Source organism: Aspergillus pseudodeflectus, assembly GCF_044049435.1.
Source record: "Aspergillus pseudodeflectus strain CBS 756.74 chromosome Unknown BJX68scaffold_42, whole genome shotgun sequence".
NCBI classification, from domain to species: Eukaryota; Fungi; Ascomycota; class Eurotiomycetes; order Eurotiales; family Aspergillaceae; genus Aspergillus; species Aspergillus pseudodeflectus.
This window is the reverse complement of record NW_027263818.1, coordinates 37930-56711: the sequence shown is the minus strand read 5'-3', so window position 1 is coordinate 56711 and position 18782 is coordinate 37930. Positions and strand designations below refer to the sequence as shown.

Sequence of the window (18782 nt, the reverse complement as noted above, 5' to 3'; positions counted from 1 at the left end):
TGTAGAAGCTCCTCTTCCGAGCGGGAGTGAGAGACAACGAATCCCAGTCAAGCACTAAAATCAGTAGTTGGTAATCGTACGGTAATACAGCTGGACTAGTCCCAAGCTGGATAAATTAATTATTTTCTTTTTTCTTTTTCTTTTTCTATTTTTTCCCCCCTAAGCGATGATCAGCGTTGTCAACCCAGAAGATCCTTCAGCGTTAACCTCCCTTTCCAGCCCTGTCTCCCGACGATTGGATTGCTTCCAAGCACTTGGCCCAAGCCACAGGAAAAGATTTTCAAGCGCACAATGCACCTCCATCTGCGCTGTTAGCCCGTTGGGCTGGCGTGGAGTTTCTCCGTGGCTTTCTCGTTCTCTCTGGGGACTTGTTATCGATTCATCCGACACGGAGCATGCCATTCCCCCATGTCCGTAGCAGTCAGTCACTAGTTTGCGATACTCGCCGATTCTCACTATTTCCAGCCCGAGTTTCCCCCGGGAACAACCTTATTATGCTTACAATAGGATTTATAAGACTCGGATAACTTGGAAATACACTTGCTGATGCTGACCCCGGATATAGAGTATCACATAATCTACAACTATCCTGTCAATTGCCGCGGGCAGCAGATTGGGCAGTTAGTCGCGACCCACCGTCGCATCTTTGATGATTGCAGGTATCCTTGAGCACTGGCCGTGGCTCTCAGCCACAGATCAAGAGAGCCGGCCATCCGAAGATCTCTCCATTCTTTCCTCGATGACAAATGGAGAACAAAGGGCCTTGCATTCCCAAGAGTCAAGCTGCGCTCTGGATACGTGGATGGGACCCAGTCGAAGATCATTGTTTAATGCTCCACACTTTGCACAATGAAGCTGCCTGACTGGCCCCAACGGCACTGGCGTACCCGAGACGAAGACTGTGCGAACACAGCCACAACTTTTGATTACCGATTGAGGACCAGCATGTGGCTTGAACCTATGCAGCCAGAAAGGGTCCTCTCGGAGTCACCGAGCTACTCACCGGTCGCAAATCAGGGCGCCGCGTTCGAGGAACCGCTTACGATCGCTCTCCCCTCCTCAGATCGGCGAGTAGTCTCGCTAGCCCTGGGGACTCGTCCTTTCGACCACGTTTTTTGTTTCTGCATGCACTGCGCAGGGACCGGAAAACCCTCGGCCCTGCGGTTAACTCTATCGCCGTCCATGGTGCTGGGTTTTCGGCCTTCTCCTAACACCGGATAATGCTCTCACGGCACGAGCCTTTCCGATTCAACTCGACTGAGCTCGTCTAGTCTTCCAAGTTTCGTCTCGCTGAGTTCTCCCCAACGCTTTCAGTGACAACGTGTTCTTGCGATCGGCTGGAGGCTTAGCCAGGCAACCTCGCTCAGTCAGCTGATGAGTTAACCCGGCCTCGCACTCTGACTAGGGTAAAAACGACCGACGCTTTCCGTGGTACTTGTCCCAGTCTGCGCTACTACTGGTATCACTCAGACAGCTAAACCGGGCACATGACCGTTTTTCATGCAAAAGAGTCGCGATTTGCGAACAACGTGATCATAATCCATCATACAACAGATCCTGACAGAGTCTGAATGGGGGATAATCAGCCTCAGCCTGATTCTATCGCAACGTATTGCCCTTTACACAACCAGTAGTACTCAAGTGTTGACTCCGAGTCTACTACCTGCTAGCATCTTCGCTCCGCTTACTCCGCACTGCGCAGTAGTCGATTGGCGCTTATTGCCACCTGACATGTCTAGTGCCATGTGGTTCGGAGTTAACTCGTATCTTCAGGCAGAGACAATGTCTGAGTCAAATTTACTCATGATTGTCCACTCTATTCATCTTATGCACTGTATTGTGTATCTCATATTAATTTCTCCCATAATTTCCAAGAGCAACGCGCAGCTTTTCGCCGCGCTGAACTGGAATTGAGCTGCCTACAAGGTACCTTAATCGAGGTTGTTGAAAGGGCAGTGTAGGTAGTACTAACGGCGCCGCACGGCGATCATTGGAAGTCTACATGCGCACCTGCCAGCGAGGATCCAGCTGGGCAGTGGGAATCACGGCCGGGGGCAGCGCAGCACCATCCATCTCCGCTCAGCGTTTTGAAGCCCCGCCAATCTCAGACTGTCTCGCTCGAGATCCCCCGCTTGCAAATCAGCTGGCCAAAACTCTCCGCCCCGGTGCTCACCAGTCCGCGCCAGCGCCTGAGACTTCACAGTCGAGTTGAGACTTGGTTGTCTATCCATAGTGGCGCATACATGGGTCTCCTCCGCATGGGAGTGGATCAACCCCAGACAAAACCTCCACCAAGCAACCATCGTCCGCCCTACTAGCTCCCAATCGAGTAGTTCGCCCGTTGTTACCCACGACAATTCAGTCAACCTAGAGCAGCTGAAACCAGTGGCGATGCCATTGCGCAACAGGTAGATGATAGCCAACGACTAGCTACCGGTTGAAAACTTGAACCTGATACGATAAACGGGCTGCGATGCTTGTCGGACTTGCAACCAATCCCGTTTCATCCCATTCAATCGTATTCCCAATCTGCCCTAGCCACACCTCTTAGTCTGATCCAGGTATATTCTACGAGACACCTGCACAACGGACGTAGTTGAGCTCGCTTAATATCGCCCTGCCACGGCACCTCGGTACGAAGTCCATCTCAAATTTCAGCCCTGAAATTAAATGGGAAAAAAGGAATATGGTAGTAGCAAGTAAGAGTGTGGGGATCAGAATTACTGTCCTTACCTACCGAGTGACCAGTAAGTCGCTGATCCTAGTTATGGTATGTGTGACTGTCAGCGCCGGATCCTGCGTTAGGACTGGTTACCGATTGCATTTCCGGAGGGTGCGGCCGCTGTCAAGCCTGGAGGCAGGAGTAACAGTAAGCTCGAATAATGCCGAGCGGGTAGCCGAGTGTTCGGGATCTGAAAGGGCTGGAGCTAGATCTTTTGGTTTGGGCTGGGGGTGGTGGCGGCCACAAGACCAGATCAGCCAGCTTCCGGAAGTCCGGGGATCGATTACTCTGGTTTCTCAGCGAAGGAAACCTGGACGCTGGAATCTGGATACGTCTGTACTTTGTCGGTCGGTCATACCTCGGTCTTCTCCCTCTTTTTCATGTCGCATAATCACGATGACTCTTGATGATTTGATCAAGACACGCCTCGAGTACAGCCTGCCGGAAGACATTTCCACGAAACGGATTCTCTGAGCGATACACCCGCCGGAGGACACCCATCCATCCATACGCTCATCATCACCTAAATGTCCAGCCTACTTACTACTACATCGCATCATCCTCTGAAAGAATGCAACTGCAACACCACTCCATCCGTAAATCCGGGATTCAGACTTGGCTGAAATTTTCAATCGGCATCGCAGCTGATAGGGTACACGAAGGCGTTGTCGGGCAGGGCAGTGTCAGCACCTTATTCATCGGCACGGTCTTCAGGTGCCATCTTGACATGGATTCCAGCGACTCAGACTGCCAGGCAGGTTCTTGGGGGATGGAAATTTTTTTTCAGTCCCATGGGCAAGGGAGTCAAGGGGGGTGTCTGGGGAGAGTGATTGGTGGGCGGAGAGGACAAGCACAGCCTCGGCCGAGTCCACTTTCAAGCCACGTTTGATGAAAAGTCTCGACTCTTTGGGTCAGGTTGTGGTGGGTGGGTCGGGATGGATCATGGATGATGGGGGTGGAGCATTATCGATCTAGAAGTTGTACCACCTGTAGAGGAAGAAACAATGGATAATGAATTATCCACAGCCGGAGTTATTTTGGAAAGAAATCAATTTCCATTGATTTATAATGAAGAAAAGTCCAAGCCCGAAGACAATCGAATCGTCCACGTCCTTCCCGAGGCAGTGTAAAATACGCGACGGTTTTGAGAGGAAACAAACGGAGATTCGGATGCCGGAGCACAGAAGAGCGGTCTTAACATCGGGCACTCCGCAAGGGTGTGATGGAAGTCCTCAGGCTAACGGCCTAAATTGTGCTAGCGCAGAAGAAATTCTCTTCTAGAAGCCTTCTAATTTTGGTTTCGGCCGTTTTGCTCCAGTACGAACTTACATCGGTGTACCAGTCCGAACCGAAGGAAGACGGCGGCGGCCAGTGCGCTGCGAAAAAAAAACTTGATCGTGCATGAGACTAGCTCTGCTTCAGGACAAAGGATTCAAGCCTGCAGAAGGATGGATCGCGCTAAAGGAAAATTTTCTTCTTCGTGTCTTCCAGAAGGTCTGCGGGCTTTTGTGTGAGAGGCTTGAGGCTTGAGCAAGGGCTTTCCCAGTAGCCGTCCGACTTCGCAAGCAGGGCAGGGCTATCGGAGGGATCCTACTGCCACCGGGCACTTGCGGGTGATGCGAATACGACTGCGACAGTGGCCGCAATAAAGTTTTCGATATGCAATAGTTATGTTACGATATTCTAATGTTGAGTCCACACACAGGTTCATTGAGTGGCACAGCGGCCGCAGCGCAGCCTTGTGCCATGATCGGATATCAAAATGCGATACCCTGATACATAGCATCAATCTCCGATAAATCGATAGAGAACTTGATAAGGGATAAGAAAGCCTGAGTCAGTCTGCCGCCTGGGTCGTCGGCCCGGCAGATCAGAACCAGAGCAGCGTGCACTGAGCATGAGGCTTGAGCACTGGAGTCCAAGCAGGGCACCTAGGGTAGAATCGGAAGCCTGGCACCGTCAGCCCTTCAAAGGCGAGAGCTAGAGTCAGATTCCCGAAGCAAGTCCGTGTCGATTTGGAATCTCTGTATTCGTGGAATATCTCCGGCCTGCATCGCATTCGCTGCATGCTACTGTCTATCTGCATCTTTCAGATAATCACGGCGGTCGACGCCCGACCAGGTGTCCACTCCTCGACCTCTCTACCTTGCCCGATATCGCCAAACAGCCAGATAACAATTCTCCGACCACAAGCACTTTATTGATAATATTCCCATCAAACGCCCTGTTCGCTCCTATCGCCTGTTTGTGTCACTAGTGAGGGTAACCGGTCTGTGAACCGAATACTAGCACAATGTCTCAGTTGTGACCGTTGACGCGCATATCCCCAACCCCAAAATAGATACACCCGTCCCCATCCATCACGGGTCCTTCCTAGACAAGACAAACGAGACTCGGAAACCACTGGGCCCTGGCAGAAGAAACAAACCCACCGCAGCACCAGTCCACCACCTTCTGACTCTCAGAGTCTGAGGTCGCGAGCTTTGTCTGGAACCTGGCTCCGTCGCGGTCGCATCAACTGACCAACTTACGTCCATTAGCGCTCGTCTCTCCTGAAGATCAACATACCCGGTCGTAATCAACAAGACCGTCTTGGCAAAACCTCGTGAAATCGAGAAATCGGCCGTGATCCAGAACGCTGCAACGCGCAATCCCCCACTAAGCAAAGTACCTCCTCGTAATCCGTAGTGTCGAAGTAAGCGCAGCACACTTCCATACACCGGAGTCCGGAGCCGATTCTCGTCGACGGTCGCTTGCTCGCTTGCTCCGCCTATGTAACTGTCAGCACAGCCCCTGCCCGTCGTTCATGCACGAGGAAAATTCTAGACCAGGTCTTTTTCTTGAATTCGAGGTTGTCGATGGGAGTCTCGAACGCTCGAGATCGTGGAAGATTTTTCTTTTCTTTTCTTCGCGTCAGGCTTCTTGTTCGTCTGACCTGCGAACTTTCTCGTGCGAGTCTTGTCTTCGCTTCTGAGTCCGTGTTGTTCAAATCTCGAACCTTGATGGTCCACGTTGTTTAGCAGCACCGATCGCACTATCGCTATCGACTAGTATCAGCGCACCACATAAGGTCAAACATAGATTACTATTATTAGCTCATCTATCTACGTACATAGGTTGGTTTCACTGATAGCGCGATAGTACAATAGTACCGAGGTTATCAATGTTATCATTCGCCTATCTTTATAGATTAAGACATCTTATACAACCCAACCGTGGCCCCCAAAACCATGTCTCCGCGTCCGAGGTTAACTCGTCGCGGCTAAGGAAAAGGGTTTCGGGTGGTTGATCAGGCCAGGATTTGTCCGCGGTCAACTCCATTTAAACTGATAGAAGTGTGAAAGTGGTGCTAGGCAATTGGTTGATAAGGAATAAAGTCAATTCAAGAAGATGTTTATATTTTAACATTGTCAAGAGTGTATATACTCTTATCTTGAGATACGAAACGTGGGAATGCAACGCGCGCGCTTTTTGTTGAAGGTAAGCGTAAAGTAAAGGGAAAAAAGAAAGGTAGAAAAGGACCCTAATTTATGACATTTGTTCGACATCATGGGGATTCGAGAACGGCGGCCTGTGTCGCATAGTAGTTAGTCTCCGGAGCTGTTGATGGTGGAATTAAGAGGAAGAATGGCCTTACCCTAGCGCTTTCGTACAGCGGAGATATCCCCGTCCAGTATTTGAACTGTAATCCCTGTCAGTCCACCGGTGCTCAACTTAGACTCTGTAGGGCGAACTTACCTGATACCAACCCTGCCCGACAAGAACCTCAAGTCCCGGAATTGTTTTCCACCCAGAGTCAGACGCCAGTCGCATCAGTGCGGTTACCTGTGGCTTGTACGCCATCTCAAGGAGAACCCGTGGCGCGTGCTCGACAGATTTGATGGCAGTAGCATCGGCTTCCTGTGCGCGCTCGAACATGTGACATAGCGTCTCGCGCATACCCGGGTCAATGGGCTGGTCGGCGGGGATGGTGCCGATCGCGACGCTGGGAATCGTCTCGAGACTTCCAACGCCATCGACGACCCGGATGTTGTAGCTGCTGGGGAACGTCGAGACCATGCCCTCGAGCTTAGCGGGGGATCGGCCCACGATGTAGATCGGGGAGTAGCCCATGCTGTGGAGGGCGTAGATGGCCGCCCGTGCGGTTCCGCCTCCACCGACGACCAGCGCGCTCTGCTGGCCCTCGGGTCCGTAGACGCCTGCGTTGCGCAGGGAGAGGATCATCCCCTGCCAGTCGGTGTTGCGGCCAACCAGGCGGGCGGGCTTGCCTTTTCCGTCGGAGACGGGGATGATTGTGTTGACGGCGCCGATAATTTCGGCTTCCGCGGCGACTTCATCAAGGAGGGGCATGATGTCGAGTTTGAGGGGTATTGTTACGGATGCACCTCCAAAGTCAGGGGAGCGGATGAAATCCTGGACGTCTTGGGCGTTGGTGGTCTCTAGTCGGGTGTACTCGTGGGGAAGGCCGACTTGAGAGAAGAGGGTGTTGTGGAGGGCGGGCGAGCGGGATGCTGAGATTGGACTACCAAAGAGGGCAAACTTCTTGGCCTTGATCTCTCCCATGAGCGAGAGTCCCTTGCGGATCTCCGTAGCAGAGAGCTGTCCAGGAGCGGCCTTGAATGGCAGGCTGGGATGAGAGACTGGAGTCATGAAGCCGTTCAGGATGCGGCTCAGCTGGCCCTGGTCGCCCATGTTGATAGCAATCAGAGGAACATCGTGAGCCTCTGCCGCCCAGTTCTTGAACTTTCTCAGAGCCGTGTTGTCATCGAGATTCTGAGCGACTCCGACAAGCTTGATGATATCACCCCACTCAAGTGCCTTGTTGTAGAACTTGATCCACGACATGTTCGCCCAGGAGAGCTCACCCTTGGGGTCGTGGTGTGACGCGATAATCTTCGAGTGACCCTTTATGGCCGTTACTGTTCGCAGCAGATTCTCGGGGAATGCAATCTCGAGGTCGACAAACTCGACTCCAGACCGGAATGCAAGAGTGTACAGCTCGAGCGCAGCATCGTGGGCCTCGTCGGGGAATCGACCGCCCTGGCTCTTGGTGCGGATGGTGAATATCACAGGAAGTGAGATGCGGCTACGGAGGAAAGACAGCTGTTCCACAACATAGTCGACTGACGGGATGTCACTCTCAGATGAAGGATCCTTGAGCAAGTCGACTCGCAGCTCCACCGCATCAGACCCAACGCACACTTCCTCCAAAATATCTCCAGCCTCACGGAGATCCGGCAGGGTTAGAGAGACGAAGAAAGAGTGCTCCTTCTTCTTAATGATCGCGAGGTTGTCAACCTGACCGGTGACAACTTGCAGGAAGCGGTTGAAGCACTCGGATGCCCGAGCCAGGCCACCAGAGCTGGCCTGCTGGCTGTAGTACTGAATGTTACTACATTCCTGGAACCAGGGCTTGCGTCGCAACCACACGCCCATCATGTCCTCGACGTAGGCCGGGCGAGTCTTGTCGATTGACAGGAAATCCATGACCTTTTTAATGTCGCGCATAAGAAGTAAAACGTTGCCCTTGTTCTTGTGATAGTCAACGAGCAACTTGCGGGCTTCCGGCATCTCAACTACACCTCCGCCACAGGCAAAGACGTAGCCTCTCGGACGCTCCTTGAGCGAGCGCTTCAAGATTTCCAGCTCCGCATCTCTGAAACCTTGCCAGCCACGGGTTTTGATGATATCAGGAATAGTCATGCCTTCCGTAGTCTCAAGCTCAGTATCTAGGTCGACAAAAGGCCGATCGAGAGCCTTGGAAACCCAGTTTCCTGCTGTTGACTTTCCGGCACCACGCATGCCAATGATGTAGATTGACGCGTTGGCCTTGTCAGTGCTGCTGAGAGCCGAAGATTCTTCCTCCTCCAACTCCTTTCCCTCGAGTTTCACACCATACAATTGGCGAGCTGTATCCCACCAGCCCGGCCATGTCTTGCCAACACACTCTTTTTCAAGGATAAGAGTAGGCTGGGGAGCCACGAGCGACAGCACGCTGAAGCTAAAGGCAACCCGGTGGTCATCGTAGCAGAAGACACCACCGGCCGGCTGGCGTAGCGTTGAGCGATCGACACCATCAATCTCAATACCATCATCGTGCTCTCGGCAGACCACTCCGAACTTGGCAAGCTCATCCTTCATTGCCTTGATTCGATTGCACTCCTTGACACGCTGGTTGGCGATACCGTAGATCCGGGTTGTGTGGTTCGAATCATTTCCACGAGCGACGGCTGCAAGAACAGAAGCACCGAGGAACGCATCTGTCATGGGTTCCATATCCACGTTGGGGAGTGGCCGCAAGATACCGTCAGCGGGACCAGTAACAGTAGTCGAGGTTTCTGTCTGCTCGACAGTGCAGCCCATGGGCCGCAGAACCTCAACAGCGAAGCGGGCATCGCCTTGCAGGGAGGCGGATCCGATGTTGGGAACTGTGCATGTAGTAGAAGTGATTGCTGCAATTGCAAGTGGGTAGGTGGCGGAGCTGGCATCGCTCTCAATGACATATTCGGCCGGGTTCACATAACGCCCTTGGGGGATGTGATAGGTGTGTTCTTCGGTCGTGGACTTTTGCACATCAATGCCAAACGACCGCATCATTGCAGTTGTCATGTCAATGTAGGGCTGGGAGATGGGCTTGCCACCGACTAGACGTAAGGTCACAGGCTCCTTGGCGTAGGGAGCGCACATGAGCAGCGACGAAACATACTGAGATGACACTTTGGCAGCCAGGTTGATACTGCCTCCAGCAAATCCGCCTGAGGCGGCAATCTTGAGAGGCAGACTGCCGGTCTTCTCGACGTATTCGACGGAAGCCCCGTTAGCTGTCAGTGCATCCACCAGGTCCCCAATGGGTCGCTGCTTCATACGGTTGTTACCGGTGAGGATGCTATGATCGACAGTGCTGGGATTGGCAAGAGTGGCGACTGTAGTGAGGAATCTAGAAGCCGTACCGGCGTTGCCAAGGTACAACTGTGAGGGATGAGCGCGCAGGTCTCCACCCTTGCCGTTGACCACAAGCACTTCACCCTCGTCCTCCCATGCAAAAGTGGCAGCACCCAGTCTATCGAGTGCATTTAGCATAACTTCGGTGTCATCAGAGTGCAGAAGATTCTTGATACGGCAGGTACCTGAGCCCAGAGCTGCCAGAACGAGCGCACGGTTGGAGATACTCTTCGAACCCGGAGGCGCGCAAACAACGTTCAACGACTTGGATACGCCTGGGTGTACCTCGATGCTGGGAGCGAGAACTACGCGAATTTCCTCGTTGGCGACAACACTGGCACGAGGCTCATAAGTGCGTCCAATGGCGGAGAGAAGGACAATCTTCTTCTTGGGGCCATCGTTCTTTTTGTCTAGGGCCATGTTGAACATCAGCTGGTCGACCGAACAATGCTTACCAGCCGTGAGCTTGCGAATACGAGCATCCTTCAGTGAGGTGGGTAGGCCGTAGGCAGCAAGGCACTTGACGATACGTGAAACTGCAACGCCCTTTAGGATACCCAAATGGCGAGCTAATTCAGCCTCCTTGACCATACCGATAGCAACACATTCTCCGTGGAGGATCTGCGGTGTCAGGATGGCTTCAATGGCGTGACCAATAGAGTGACCCCAGTTCAGAAGGTTTCGGAGACCACCCTCACGCTCGTCGGCCGAAACGACAAATGCCTTGTGCCGCGCAGACGCCAAGATTCTGGCCTTGAGGATCTCCTCGAGGCCCTTGAAGCGGTGTTGCCCAGGCTTGATATCCTGGCGGACGGCCTTCAGGATAGTCTCCGCATTGGTCTCCAGAGCCGTGAATTCTTCTTCGCTGGAGATGGCAGCGGTCTTGATGACCTCTGCCATTCCGTTGATGAACTCACGCACTGGTAGTGTCTCGAGGAATTCCAGATCAATGTAAATCTTCGTCGGTTGCCAAATCGCGCCAATCAGGTTCTTTCCCAGAGGAGTGTCAATCGCAGTTTTCCCGCCAATTGACGAGTCAACCATGGCAAGAAGTGTCGTGGGGACTTGAACATAACGAACACCGCGCATATAAGTCGCAGCGACGAACCCAGTCAGATCCCCAATAACTCCTCCACCCAAAGCAATGACAACAGTATCACGACCGCAAGGAGGGTTTTGGCTCAGCATCCAATCCTCAATGTCAGCTTTCGTCTGGCGGGACTTGGAGACCTCTCCTGGCGGAGCGTTGTAGATGAGGAGGCGAGGGGACGGGGAGACGGCGGCGGCGGCATCTTCAAAGTTCTTTTGAAATCCGGGTGTGTATATTGAGCCGATATTCGTGTCGGTGATGAGGACATAGGTCGTGGAGGGGCAATCGTTGATCAGGTCCCTGGCGACATAGTTTCGCCAGAGGCCGAAGTCAGCGATGATACTCTCGCGACCTAAGATACTGATCTTTGTAGGTCCTGCCATCGTCAAAGGCGAGTAGCGCGAACAGGGAAGAGAGACAAAAGTTGTAAGCGTGCGAAAATGTCGATGTCTCTTAGTTCATGGTCACTTGCGACGAAGCTTCCCAAGCAACCTCTCGACTGTTCAACTGCGGCGACTCGGCGGAGGTATACACAGACGTCACCTAAATCAGCTAGAAGAGTAAGCACTTCGTCGTCATCAGTAGCGGACATCTTTGGATCAAGCTCGTTCAAATTGCGCGCTGAGTGGTGTCGGCCATCGGAGAATCGGAGACTCGGAGAAGAGTGGGGGATTGGAGGCGTGATTGCAGACTTACCTTGTCAAGGGAGTGAATTGACAAGAACAGCGAGTATAAGAGGCCTGTAATGATCACAGATGATGAATTGGACCTGAAGATGGCAGCCCCGAATGTTCCTGACCGAGCGGGCACAGAAGAATGTTGACCAATGTTGACTCATTCAAATTCCCGCCCTTTCTGGGGATCTTTTTTTCTTCTCCCCGCAGCTCCGATGTCGTCGTTTCACTCTCGGCAGCGGCTCTTTTGCCAAAGATTTTGACTAAGAAGATTTTTAACTTGGGAAGGTGTTGTGATTCTTACTGAACATGTATTAAAAGCCTTTCAGGGCATCTTGTCTGATTTTATCTGCATTGCACTCTATCTACAGGGGGAGATTGGTAAATTCCTGCAATCCGCCCTCCGATTGAACGCCGTCCTCCTTGCCGATTTCCAAGAATGACAATGGAAAAAGAAAAGTCAAAGCCGATGATTCCACAACATGTAACTTTTTCCAAATGTACGTATTTGCTTATTCTCGCGGAAGAGAACGTCCCGCACCATCCATTAGTAGCGACCATAGCCGCCCCCCTGGCCTCTCGAGGAGTAATTATCTCGGCCTCGGTGTCCTCCTCCCCGGTACCCTCGGCCACGACGCTCCTGTGATCCATAGCCTTGATTTCTTCCGTTATACTGGTCAGAGGGACCATTGTTGTAGTGTCCAGGAGGACCACCCCGACCATAGTAGTCGCCGTGACCGTAATTCGACTGTTGATAATCGCGCTGCTGTGGATGGCCCTGGTACGAGCCATACTGCTGGGAGCCATAGCCTCCCCGCGGGGGAGGTGGTGGTCCCCTGGAAAAGTTACCGGAGCCTGACGGGGGGACCCAGCCGGACGGCATCCCCATCGGGGCGCCTGTGTTGGCTGCTGGCATAAACTTTGGATCAAGGTGTGCCGCAAATGGATTAGGCCTATCACCGGCGTAATTCATGCGACCACCTCTGTGCCCACCGCGAAGAGGTGCGCCGCCATAAGAGCGCCCAGAGTGCTGGGCTCGTGATTTTGTAGCCTGGATGTCTGCATTATCCAGAGCTGGAGGAGCAAACTTTACTCCTCTGAGAAGCATGGACTTGTGAACATGAGAAGACTTGGGTATTTCGTAGTTGACGCTATCAGGGAGAGAAGAAGGTTAGTTAACCGGGATTGTACTTGTTGGGGGAGACACTTACGTTAGCGAGCGGTCGTCCTCCAACGTGGGCATACCATATTGCTCCAGGGAGGAGACAAGTGAGCTGTGTGGTATGTACGCCTCGTTCTTTTCAACCTTACCAGCTAGTCCTTCGCTGATACGCATGTTGAGTTTATATTTGGGAGCGCCTTGCTTCTTGGAGTAGAAATTCGAGACCAAGTCTTGGTACAGTGGATGACTTTCTGAGAGCAACAGCACCTCTTTACCCACAGTATTGCGAGCCTTTTCGTCATCTGATAGAAGAGGGTACTTCTTTTCCATAGCACTTAAAAGGCGTTTTTCATCGATAAAAGGCAGCAAAACGACTCCCTGCCAAGCAAACTTCTTGCCATTTAGATCGACCGCAAAGTCTTCCGGATAAAAATCGATGATTTCACTCTCAGGCTCGCTCATCAGGGGATGGAACACCTTTGGTATGGCGTGGTTTGAAGAGGCAGGAAGAACACCCATAAGCTGTTCGAAAGGTCTGAAGGGCGTCCCCTTCTCGAATGACAGCTCGATATCCCCAATATCCACAAAGTCTGCGGCGAAAGGCGCATAATGATATGGGTAGTACCAGGTCCAGGACGGACACCCCTGGAAATAGTATAACAATACCCATGCAAGACCTTCGGCATACGCTCTTGCGACTTTGTGGCGAAACTCCTTGTTTTGGGGATCAACATGGAACTTTTGTTCATAATATCGGTCGCCGTATCCCTCCTCCCATAGGCGGACGGTGTCTGGGGGCAGCTCATCGTCTTTTGGCGGCTCAGGCTTGCTTGGGGTCTCGGCGCCGTTTCCTTCAATCTCTGCATCACCCGCCTTTCGTTTGCCAAGGACGGATGGAGAGGTCTCCATTTGAGCATCAGAAGTCTCTTCTGGTGCTGGTTCCGATTCCTCGGAGGCTTCACTCTCCGGGGCCCCACCCATAAGTTTGCTCTTTAGAACAGCAGCGGCGCTTTTGTTGGCCATGTTGGCTCGGTATACTGCACCACGGTTGACTACCATGCTGTGTGTTAGTTCTCTGGTCTGCCGAGTCAGTTCACCCCGAGCAGGAGTGATTAGTTCAAGCTGAGTCGGAGCGGCGCTTGCGGCTCCTCCAGCAGCACCACGAGGTTTGGCACTTGTCGGGGATTCGACGGGTTCATAAGAAGGAGAGCTTCGTCTCCGCTTTCTAGCGCGCTCCTCATTTCTGAGCTTTTCCTCCTGCTTGCGCCGTTTGTCGTTCGCAAGCTTTCTTTCCTCCGCCTGCCTGCGACGACGAAAGATTGCATCTTCTTGCTTTGCAAGGCCTTGAAGGATGAGCTGCGCTTTCTTGAAATCCACTCGCCCGTCCTGTGTTAGATATCCGCCCATGAGAGGAATGTTATCACGCCAGATTGCGATCAGCGTATCGATACCATCCTCGCGGATATCTAAGGAAGGCAGATGCGGAAGGAAGTCGTTTCCTACGAAGAAACACATGAAGACCCAGTCGTCAAGCGCCCGCTCAAGGTCAAATGGGAACGGTTGATGGGGAACAAAGAGCTCCGCCGCAAGATATTCTCTAAGGACGGAGACATGGAGCCAGATGAACGGTTTGGGAGTGGCGGGTTTCCCTTTCTCGTCAAACTCTCCATTCTTCACCTTCGCCTGGCCCCTGCATTCTTCTGCTTTATGGCCGGGCTGACCACATAGATGGCAGGTTCGCGGCCGGGATTCCTGCGCAAACACATCTTCTCGTAGGACTCTGAAATGGGGCTCGTGGGTGGCAAGGCCTAACATGATCAAGTCCGCATCCTAGGAAAAAACGGTTTGAGGTTAGCTCTTGCTAAAGGCTCATGCCTGGATTAAAAAAGCGTACCAATCCGTAGATAACATGACGGGTGTTAGGGTCATGCTCAGGGGATGCACGCTGCGATCGAATAAACTCCATGATCTTGTGTTCACCCTCTCCGGGGACTGTTGCGTCGGAAATGATAATTTTCATCTATAGAGGATCAGAATCATGGCAAACACGTTTGACGACAGGCGACGAACCTTTTCCCAAGCAGGATCAGTATTGAGTTTGTACGCAATCCAGTACCGTAGAGACGCTGCAAGGATATCCATGAAGGGCGTTCCGGGGGTAATGACGTTGCTATCCCACGTCTTCTGAATGACCTGCTCCTGCAGTCCTTGGTCCCTATCTCCGTTCTGCTTGGCGAGCATCTTTTGGAACTCCTCCTTCTTTTCATCTGCCTCCCTCGCTTCCTGAGCGGACCGGAATCTACGGGCTCGTTGTTGGTTCATCTTCGCGCGAGGGGCAACTCCATCTATAGATAAAAAGCTTGAATCAGTTTCAAGTCCTCCGACAACGGGAAAAAAATAGCAGTTTCAACATACCGACGGCGATCATTAGAAGTTTCCTGGGGCGAACCATGTTCACAACGCGATCAGTGTACTTGAAGATCTCGATCATCATTTCCTCTTCGTTTGCTGGCGGCGGCCTGCCCTCAGGGTGCGTACATGGATGGACAATACCGTTCATGTCCAGATACAGATTGTCCATCTCTTCGCCGTTTGGATTCGGCCGCGTGCCGTCCACCGGAACCTCTTCTCCATTGATTTCGTAAGGAAACTCCTCGATTACCGGAGAGATAATCTTCGGATATTTCTTGGAGAGCCATCTGAATAGCGCTGGGACACCCATGGTGACAAAGAATCAAATCCAGGGAGATATACGAGGAACAGTAGAGATCGAAAAAAAGAACAATCGATTCTTTTTGAGCTTAATAAGGTAAAGTAGAGAATTTAAGCACGTCTCACGAACTGCTCCATCAGCAACTTCAACTTTCGAAGACCAACTACTTGGAGCAGATTTCTGAGAGAGAAAAAGTGTCAAGATAAAAGGAATACCCGGGCTGGAAGAGGCGCCGTACCCAGAGTAAGATAAAAGGCAGGCCGTGGGTATGTCAAAGAGAACAGGAGGAACAATGAAGTCTCTGCGAATGCGACAGTCGAGTTGCCTGGGGCCGAGTTGCGGCTGTTTCGGCGCTTCTTTTGTCGCGGTTCCGACAGCTTAGCGGCCACTTGGCGGTGGACTGGTTGCATGGAGAGCTACGGATACCTCCGAAAGAACAACTCACCAGCTCGTCATCCTTGAATTTCTTTTCCTCAATTGTTCGATGTATATCAATTGTTACGCCCCCGGCCGGCGGTGACCATGAAATATCGAGTGACCCGTTGCGATGTTTCGAATCCTCGAGTCGCAGGCGCCTGCCAAACAAACGGCGACGGACACAATCAACACATTAAGCAGTAGGCTGCAGAGTGCAACGTTACTAGAGGACCGCCGGGCCGCCATACAAGGATTGAGAAGCTTTGCGAAGATATATCCCGCATCAGTTGCGTCAGGCGCCTTACGACCCTTGATTAGCAGCCTCCGCAATGATAGGGAAGATGTGGACACACTCAAGGTGGTCCTTGAGACCTTGTTGGGACTATTCTCGCCGGATGAGAGCAGTGTACGTTTGTTTCAGATACCGGACTTGTCAATGGTGCGCGCTAATGCCATTTGTCTAGCCCGAAGCGTCGGATGAAATAGCTCTTTGGCTTTCGGACGAGTTTACTCAGGTATGGACGGCCGTTTGGGCGATGCGATTCTTAATCGCTAACAAGGCGAAAGCGACAAGATAATATCACAGCCCTACTAGATCTTTTAGATACCCGCGACTTCTATTCACGCCTATATTCAATACAGCTCATGTATCAGATCTCGAGCGCACGACCCGAGAGGACGCAAGAATGTATATTGACAGCGCCACTGGGTATCCCACGACTCGTCAGTGCTCTCAGTGACTCGCGGGAGCCCGTACGAAACGGTATGCCATTGCTGGTTCCTTCGGAATGGATGCTTCACTTCTATGCTAATCAATACACCTTGCTAACATCTACTCTATCTGTTAGAGGCGCTACTCCTTCTGATTGCATTGACACCCGCATCGGAAGAATTTCAAAAGCTTGTCGCCTTTGAGAATGCATTCGAATCCATATGCTCCTTGATAGAGACAGAAGGGGGCTTGACACATGGATCAGAGGTCATCGAGGACTGTCTTTCTCTGCTTGCCAACTTGTTGAAGCTCAACATACCGAACCAGTCATACTTCCGAGAGACTGGTTGCATACAAAGGCTGGCTAAGCTTCTTGCTGATGTCAACCGTGAACAAGACTCGTCTGAGGAACTTACACCGCAATGGGCCCTTGCTCATCGCGATAGGAACGTCTGGGGCCTACTAGTCATTATTCAGCTATTCTTAGTAAAAGGCGGCATTAACACGCATGCTAATCAGATGGCCTTTTGGAATAGCGGTGTGATGGAACAAGTCCTTAGTACCGCCTTCGGCCAAAAGTTCACAGTCAATGTTACAGCAAAGGTTAGTAAATCATTGCTACCTAAGATTTGATATTGACCGGGATAGGCTCTTGCAACATGTGCCGACTTGATCCGCGGGAACCAACCGCTACAGGAACGCTTTGGAGATGTTGAGGTTTTCTGGGGCGCCGGACAAGCAACAAGCGATGGTGTTAATGGAACGAAACCTGAGAAAGCGCTTCCTCGGATTAATGTAATCGAAGCCTTGCTCAAGCTATCGCTGGAACCAGCGCCCATTCAGCTTCTTGACGCACGCCTCGCCGCGTGTGATTGCGTAAAGGCGTTTTTCACAAACCATACAGGTATCCGTGTTCACGTCCTGGGAAGAGCAATCAACGGGCATGTTAGCGGCGAAGACGCAATACCGAACATTTTGACTGTGTTGCTCACGCCTCCGGAACTGAGAGGCAATGCCGACCCATATCAAACTTGGATGGCTGCTGTCTTGTTGTTCCACCTTTTATTCGAGAATGCGGAAGCGAAATCAATCGCCATGGGAGTAACAGAGGGAGATGCCGAAGCCGGGGAGGAAGTCATAACTTGCATTCAAACAATTGCTGGCAACCTTATTACAGGTATAAAGCGTGGAGATGACGAGAGGATATCCATCGGTTACTTGATGCTACTTTGTGGCTGGTTGTTTGAAGAGCCTGATGCTGTGAATGACTTTCTAGGCGAGGGGAGCAGCATTCAAAGCTTGTTGCAGGAGACTAAACACAGGGGCGTTACAAATGTGCTTGTGCCCGGACTCTCCACGATCTTGCTGGGAATCATCTACGAATTCTCCTCCAAGGACTCTCCTATTCCTCGCAAAACACTACACAAACTCCTTCTTGAACAACTGGGAAGAGAGCAATTCATTGATAGAATTACTCGGTTAAGAGAGTCACCCTTGATTCGAGATTTCGAAGTCCTTCCGCAAACAATCGGAGCAAACTACGAGGGCGGACTGCCCGAGATCTTCTTTGACAGAGCATTCGTCGAATTTCTGAAAGATAACTTTAGCCGTTTAACTCGGGCTATCGATCGTGAGCCTGAACTTGAAATATCTGTGATCACTAACGGGGTTGAAAGAGGTATTTCGCGCGAGTTGGTTGATTCGCTGAAAGCTGACCTTGAAGAGAAGAATCAAGCTGTGCAGAACCTTGAATCAGAACTGGTTTCTCTAAGACACAAACTCGAACAAGAGCAAGCCGAACATCGAAAGTCGAGGGACTCGGGCGGGCTAGAGTTTACAAGACTACAGCAGATGTACGACTCACTTCAAAAACGCCATGAGCAAGAATTGTTTGTGTTGGGTGAACAGAACAAGCAAGCGAGGAACGACCTGCTTAAGCAACATGAAGAGCAGCTCCGAGCCATCGATGCGCAGCTGCGGGACACCTCTGCTGAATATGAGAGAAAGAGTCTGAAGTTCAAAGAGCGACACGAGGCCGAAGTGGCAGATCTTCAGAAAAAGATCCGTTCTTTAGAGTCGGAACTCGCTAGCGTCAAAGAGCAGTATCACAACGAGGCTCGCGGTCTGACGACGAATCTTGTAGCTTTGACATCGGAAGCTGCCCAAGCGAAGGAAAACCATGCCGCCGAAGTTCAAAATCTCAACAAGACCATCAGTGACTTGCAGTCAAAGGCAGACAAGGTGGAACAGTACATGTCCCAAGTGGAAGAGCTTACATCGAAGATTGAGACTCTGAGGTCAGATGCGGACCAAACAAGGCAACACCACACGGCTGAAGTCTCCGATCTCA

General features: G+C 51.8%; 4 protein-coding genes across 4 annotated transcripts; 1 reads left to right on the top strand and 3 right to left on the bottom strand.

Moving 5' to 3' along the window:
• Positions 1–1978: 1978 nt before the first annotated feature.
• On the bottom strand, positions 1979–2495 carry BJX68DRAFT_149516 (uncharacterized protein). Its single transcript, XM_071036645.1, has one exon. It carries the CDS (start codon positions 2301–2303, stop codon positions 2043–2045), a length of 261 nt encoding a protein of 86 aa, XP_070895981.1. The 5' UTR covers positions 2304–2495; the 3' UTR covers positions 1979–2042.
• Positions 2496–6122: 3627 nt separating this feature from the next.
• On the bottom strand, positions 6123–11594 carry BJX68DRAFT_243143 (pentafunctional protein ARO1). The gene is made up of 4 exons (XM_071041113.1): positions 11451–11594; positions 6461–11306; positions 6360–6404; positions 6123–6293 (listed from the first exon to the last, which is right to left on the bottom strand). Exons 2-4 carry the CDS (start codon positions 11135–11137, stop codon positions 6270–6272), a joined length of 4746 nt encoding a protein of 1581 aa, XP_070895980.1. The 5' UTR covers positions 11138–11306; positions 11451–11594; the 3' UTR covers positions 6123–6269.
• Positions 11595–11647: 53 nt separating this feature from the next.
• Positions 11648–15601, bottom strand: rat1 (5'->3' exoribonculease Dhp1). Its single transcript, XM_071041112.1, has 5 exons — positions 15006–15601; positions 14661–14935; positions 14485–14610; positions 12640–14420; positions 11648–12579 (listed from the first exon to the last, which is right to left on the bottom strand). The coding sequence occupies exons 1-5, from the start codon at positions 15310–15312 to the stop codon at positions 11976–11978; spliced, it is 3093 nt and encodes a 1030-aa protein (XP_070895979.1). The 5' UTR covers positions 15313–15601; the 3' UTR covers positions 11648–11975.
• A 102-nt stretch (positions 15602–15703) lies between these two features.
• On the top strand, positions 15704–17266 carry BJX68DRAFT_149407 (putative intracellular protein transport protein (UsoA)). Its single transcript, XM_071036644.1, has 4 exons — positions 15704–16126; positions 16185–16235; positions 16288–16483; positions 16569–17266. The coding sequence occupies exons 1-4, from the start codon at positions 15851–15853 to the stop codon at positions 17063–17065; spliced, it is 1020 nt and encodes a 339-aa protein (XP_070895978.1). The 5' UTR covers positions 15704–15850; the 3' UTR covers positions 17066–17266.
• The last annotated feature ends 1516 nt before the right edge of the window (positions 17267–18782 follow it).

Bases quoted from the DNA above. Each gene is read 5' to 3' on its own strand.
- BJX68DRAFT_243143 (XM_071041113.1), bottom strand. From the start codon at position 11,137: ATGGCAGGACCTACAAAGATCAGTATCTTAGGTCGCGAGAGTATCATC. The intron at 6,405-6,460 runs GTAAGTTCGCCC...CAGGGATTACAG, and splicing joins TCGGGCAGGGTTGGTATCAG to TTCAAATACTGGACGGGGAT. The intron at 6,294-6,359 runs GTAAGGCCATTC...TATGCGACACAG, and splicing joins CGCTGTACGAAAGCGCTAGG to GCCGCCGTTCTCGAATCCCC.
- rat1 (XM_071041112.1), bottom strand. From the start codon at position 15,312: ATGGGTGTCCCAGCGCTATTCAGATGGCTCTCCAAGAAATATCCGAAG. The intron at 14,936-15,005 runs GTATGTTGAAAC...TTTTATCTATAG, and splicing joins ACTTCTAATGATCGCCGTCG to ATGGAGTTGCCCCTCGCGCG. The intron at 14,611-14,660 runs GTTCGTCGCCTG...GATCCTCTATAG, and splicing joins CTGATCCTGCTTGGGAAAAG to ATGAAAATTATCATTTCCGA.
- BJX68DRAFT_149407 (XM_071036644.1), top strand. From the start codon at position 15,851: ATGTTTCGAATCCTCGAGTCGCAGGCGCCTGCCAAACAAACGGCGACG. The intron at 16,127-16,184 runs GTACGTTTGTTT...CCATTTGTCTAG, and splicing joins TCTCGCCGGATGAGAGCAGT to CCCGAAGCGTCGGATGAAAT. The intron at 16,484-16,568 runs GTATGCCATTGC...TCTATCTGTTAG, and splicing joins GCGGGAGCCCGTACGAAACG to AGGCGCTACTCCTTCTGATT.
- BJX68DRAFT_149516 (XM_071036645.1), bottom strand. From the start codon at position 2,303: ATGGTTGCTTGGTGGAGGTTTTGTCTGGGGTTGATCCACTCCCATGCG.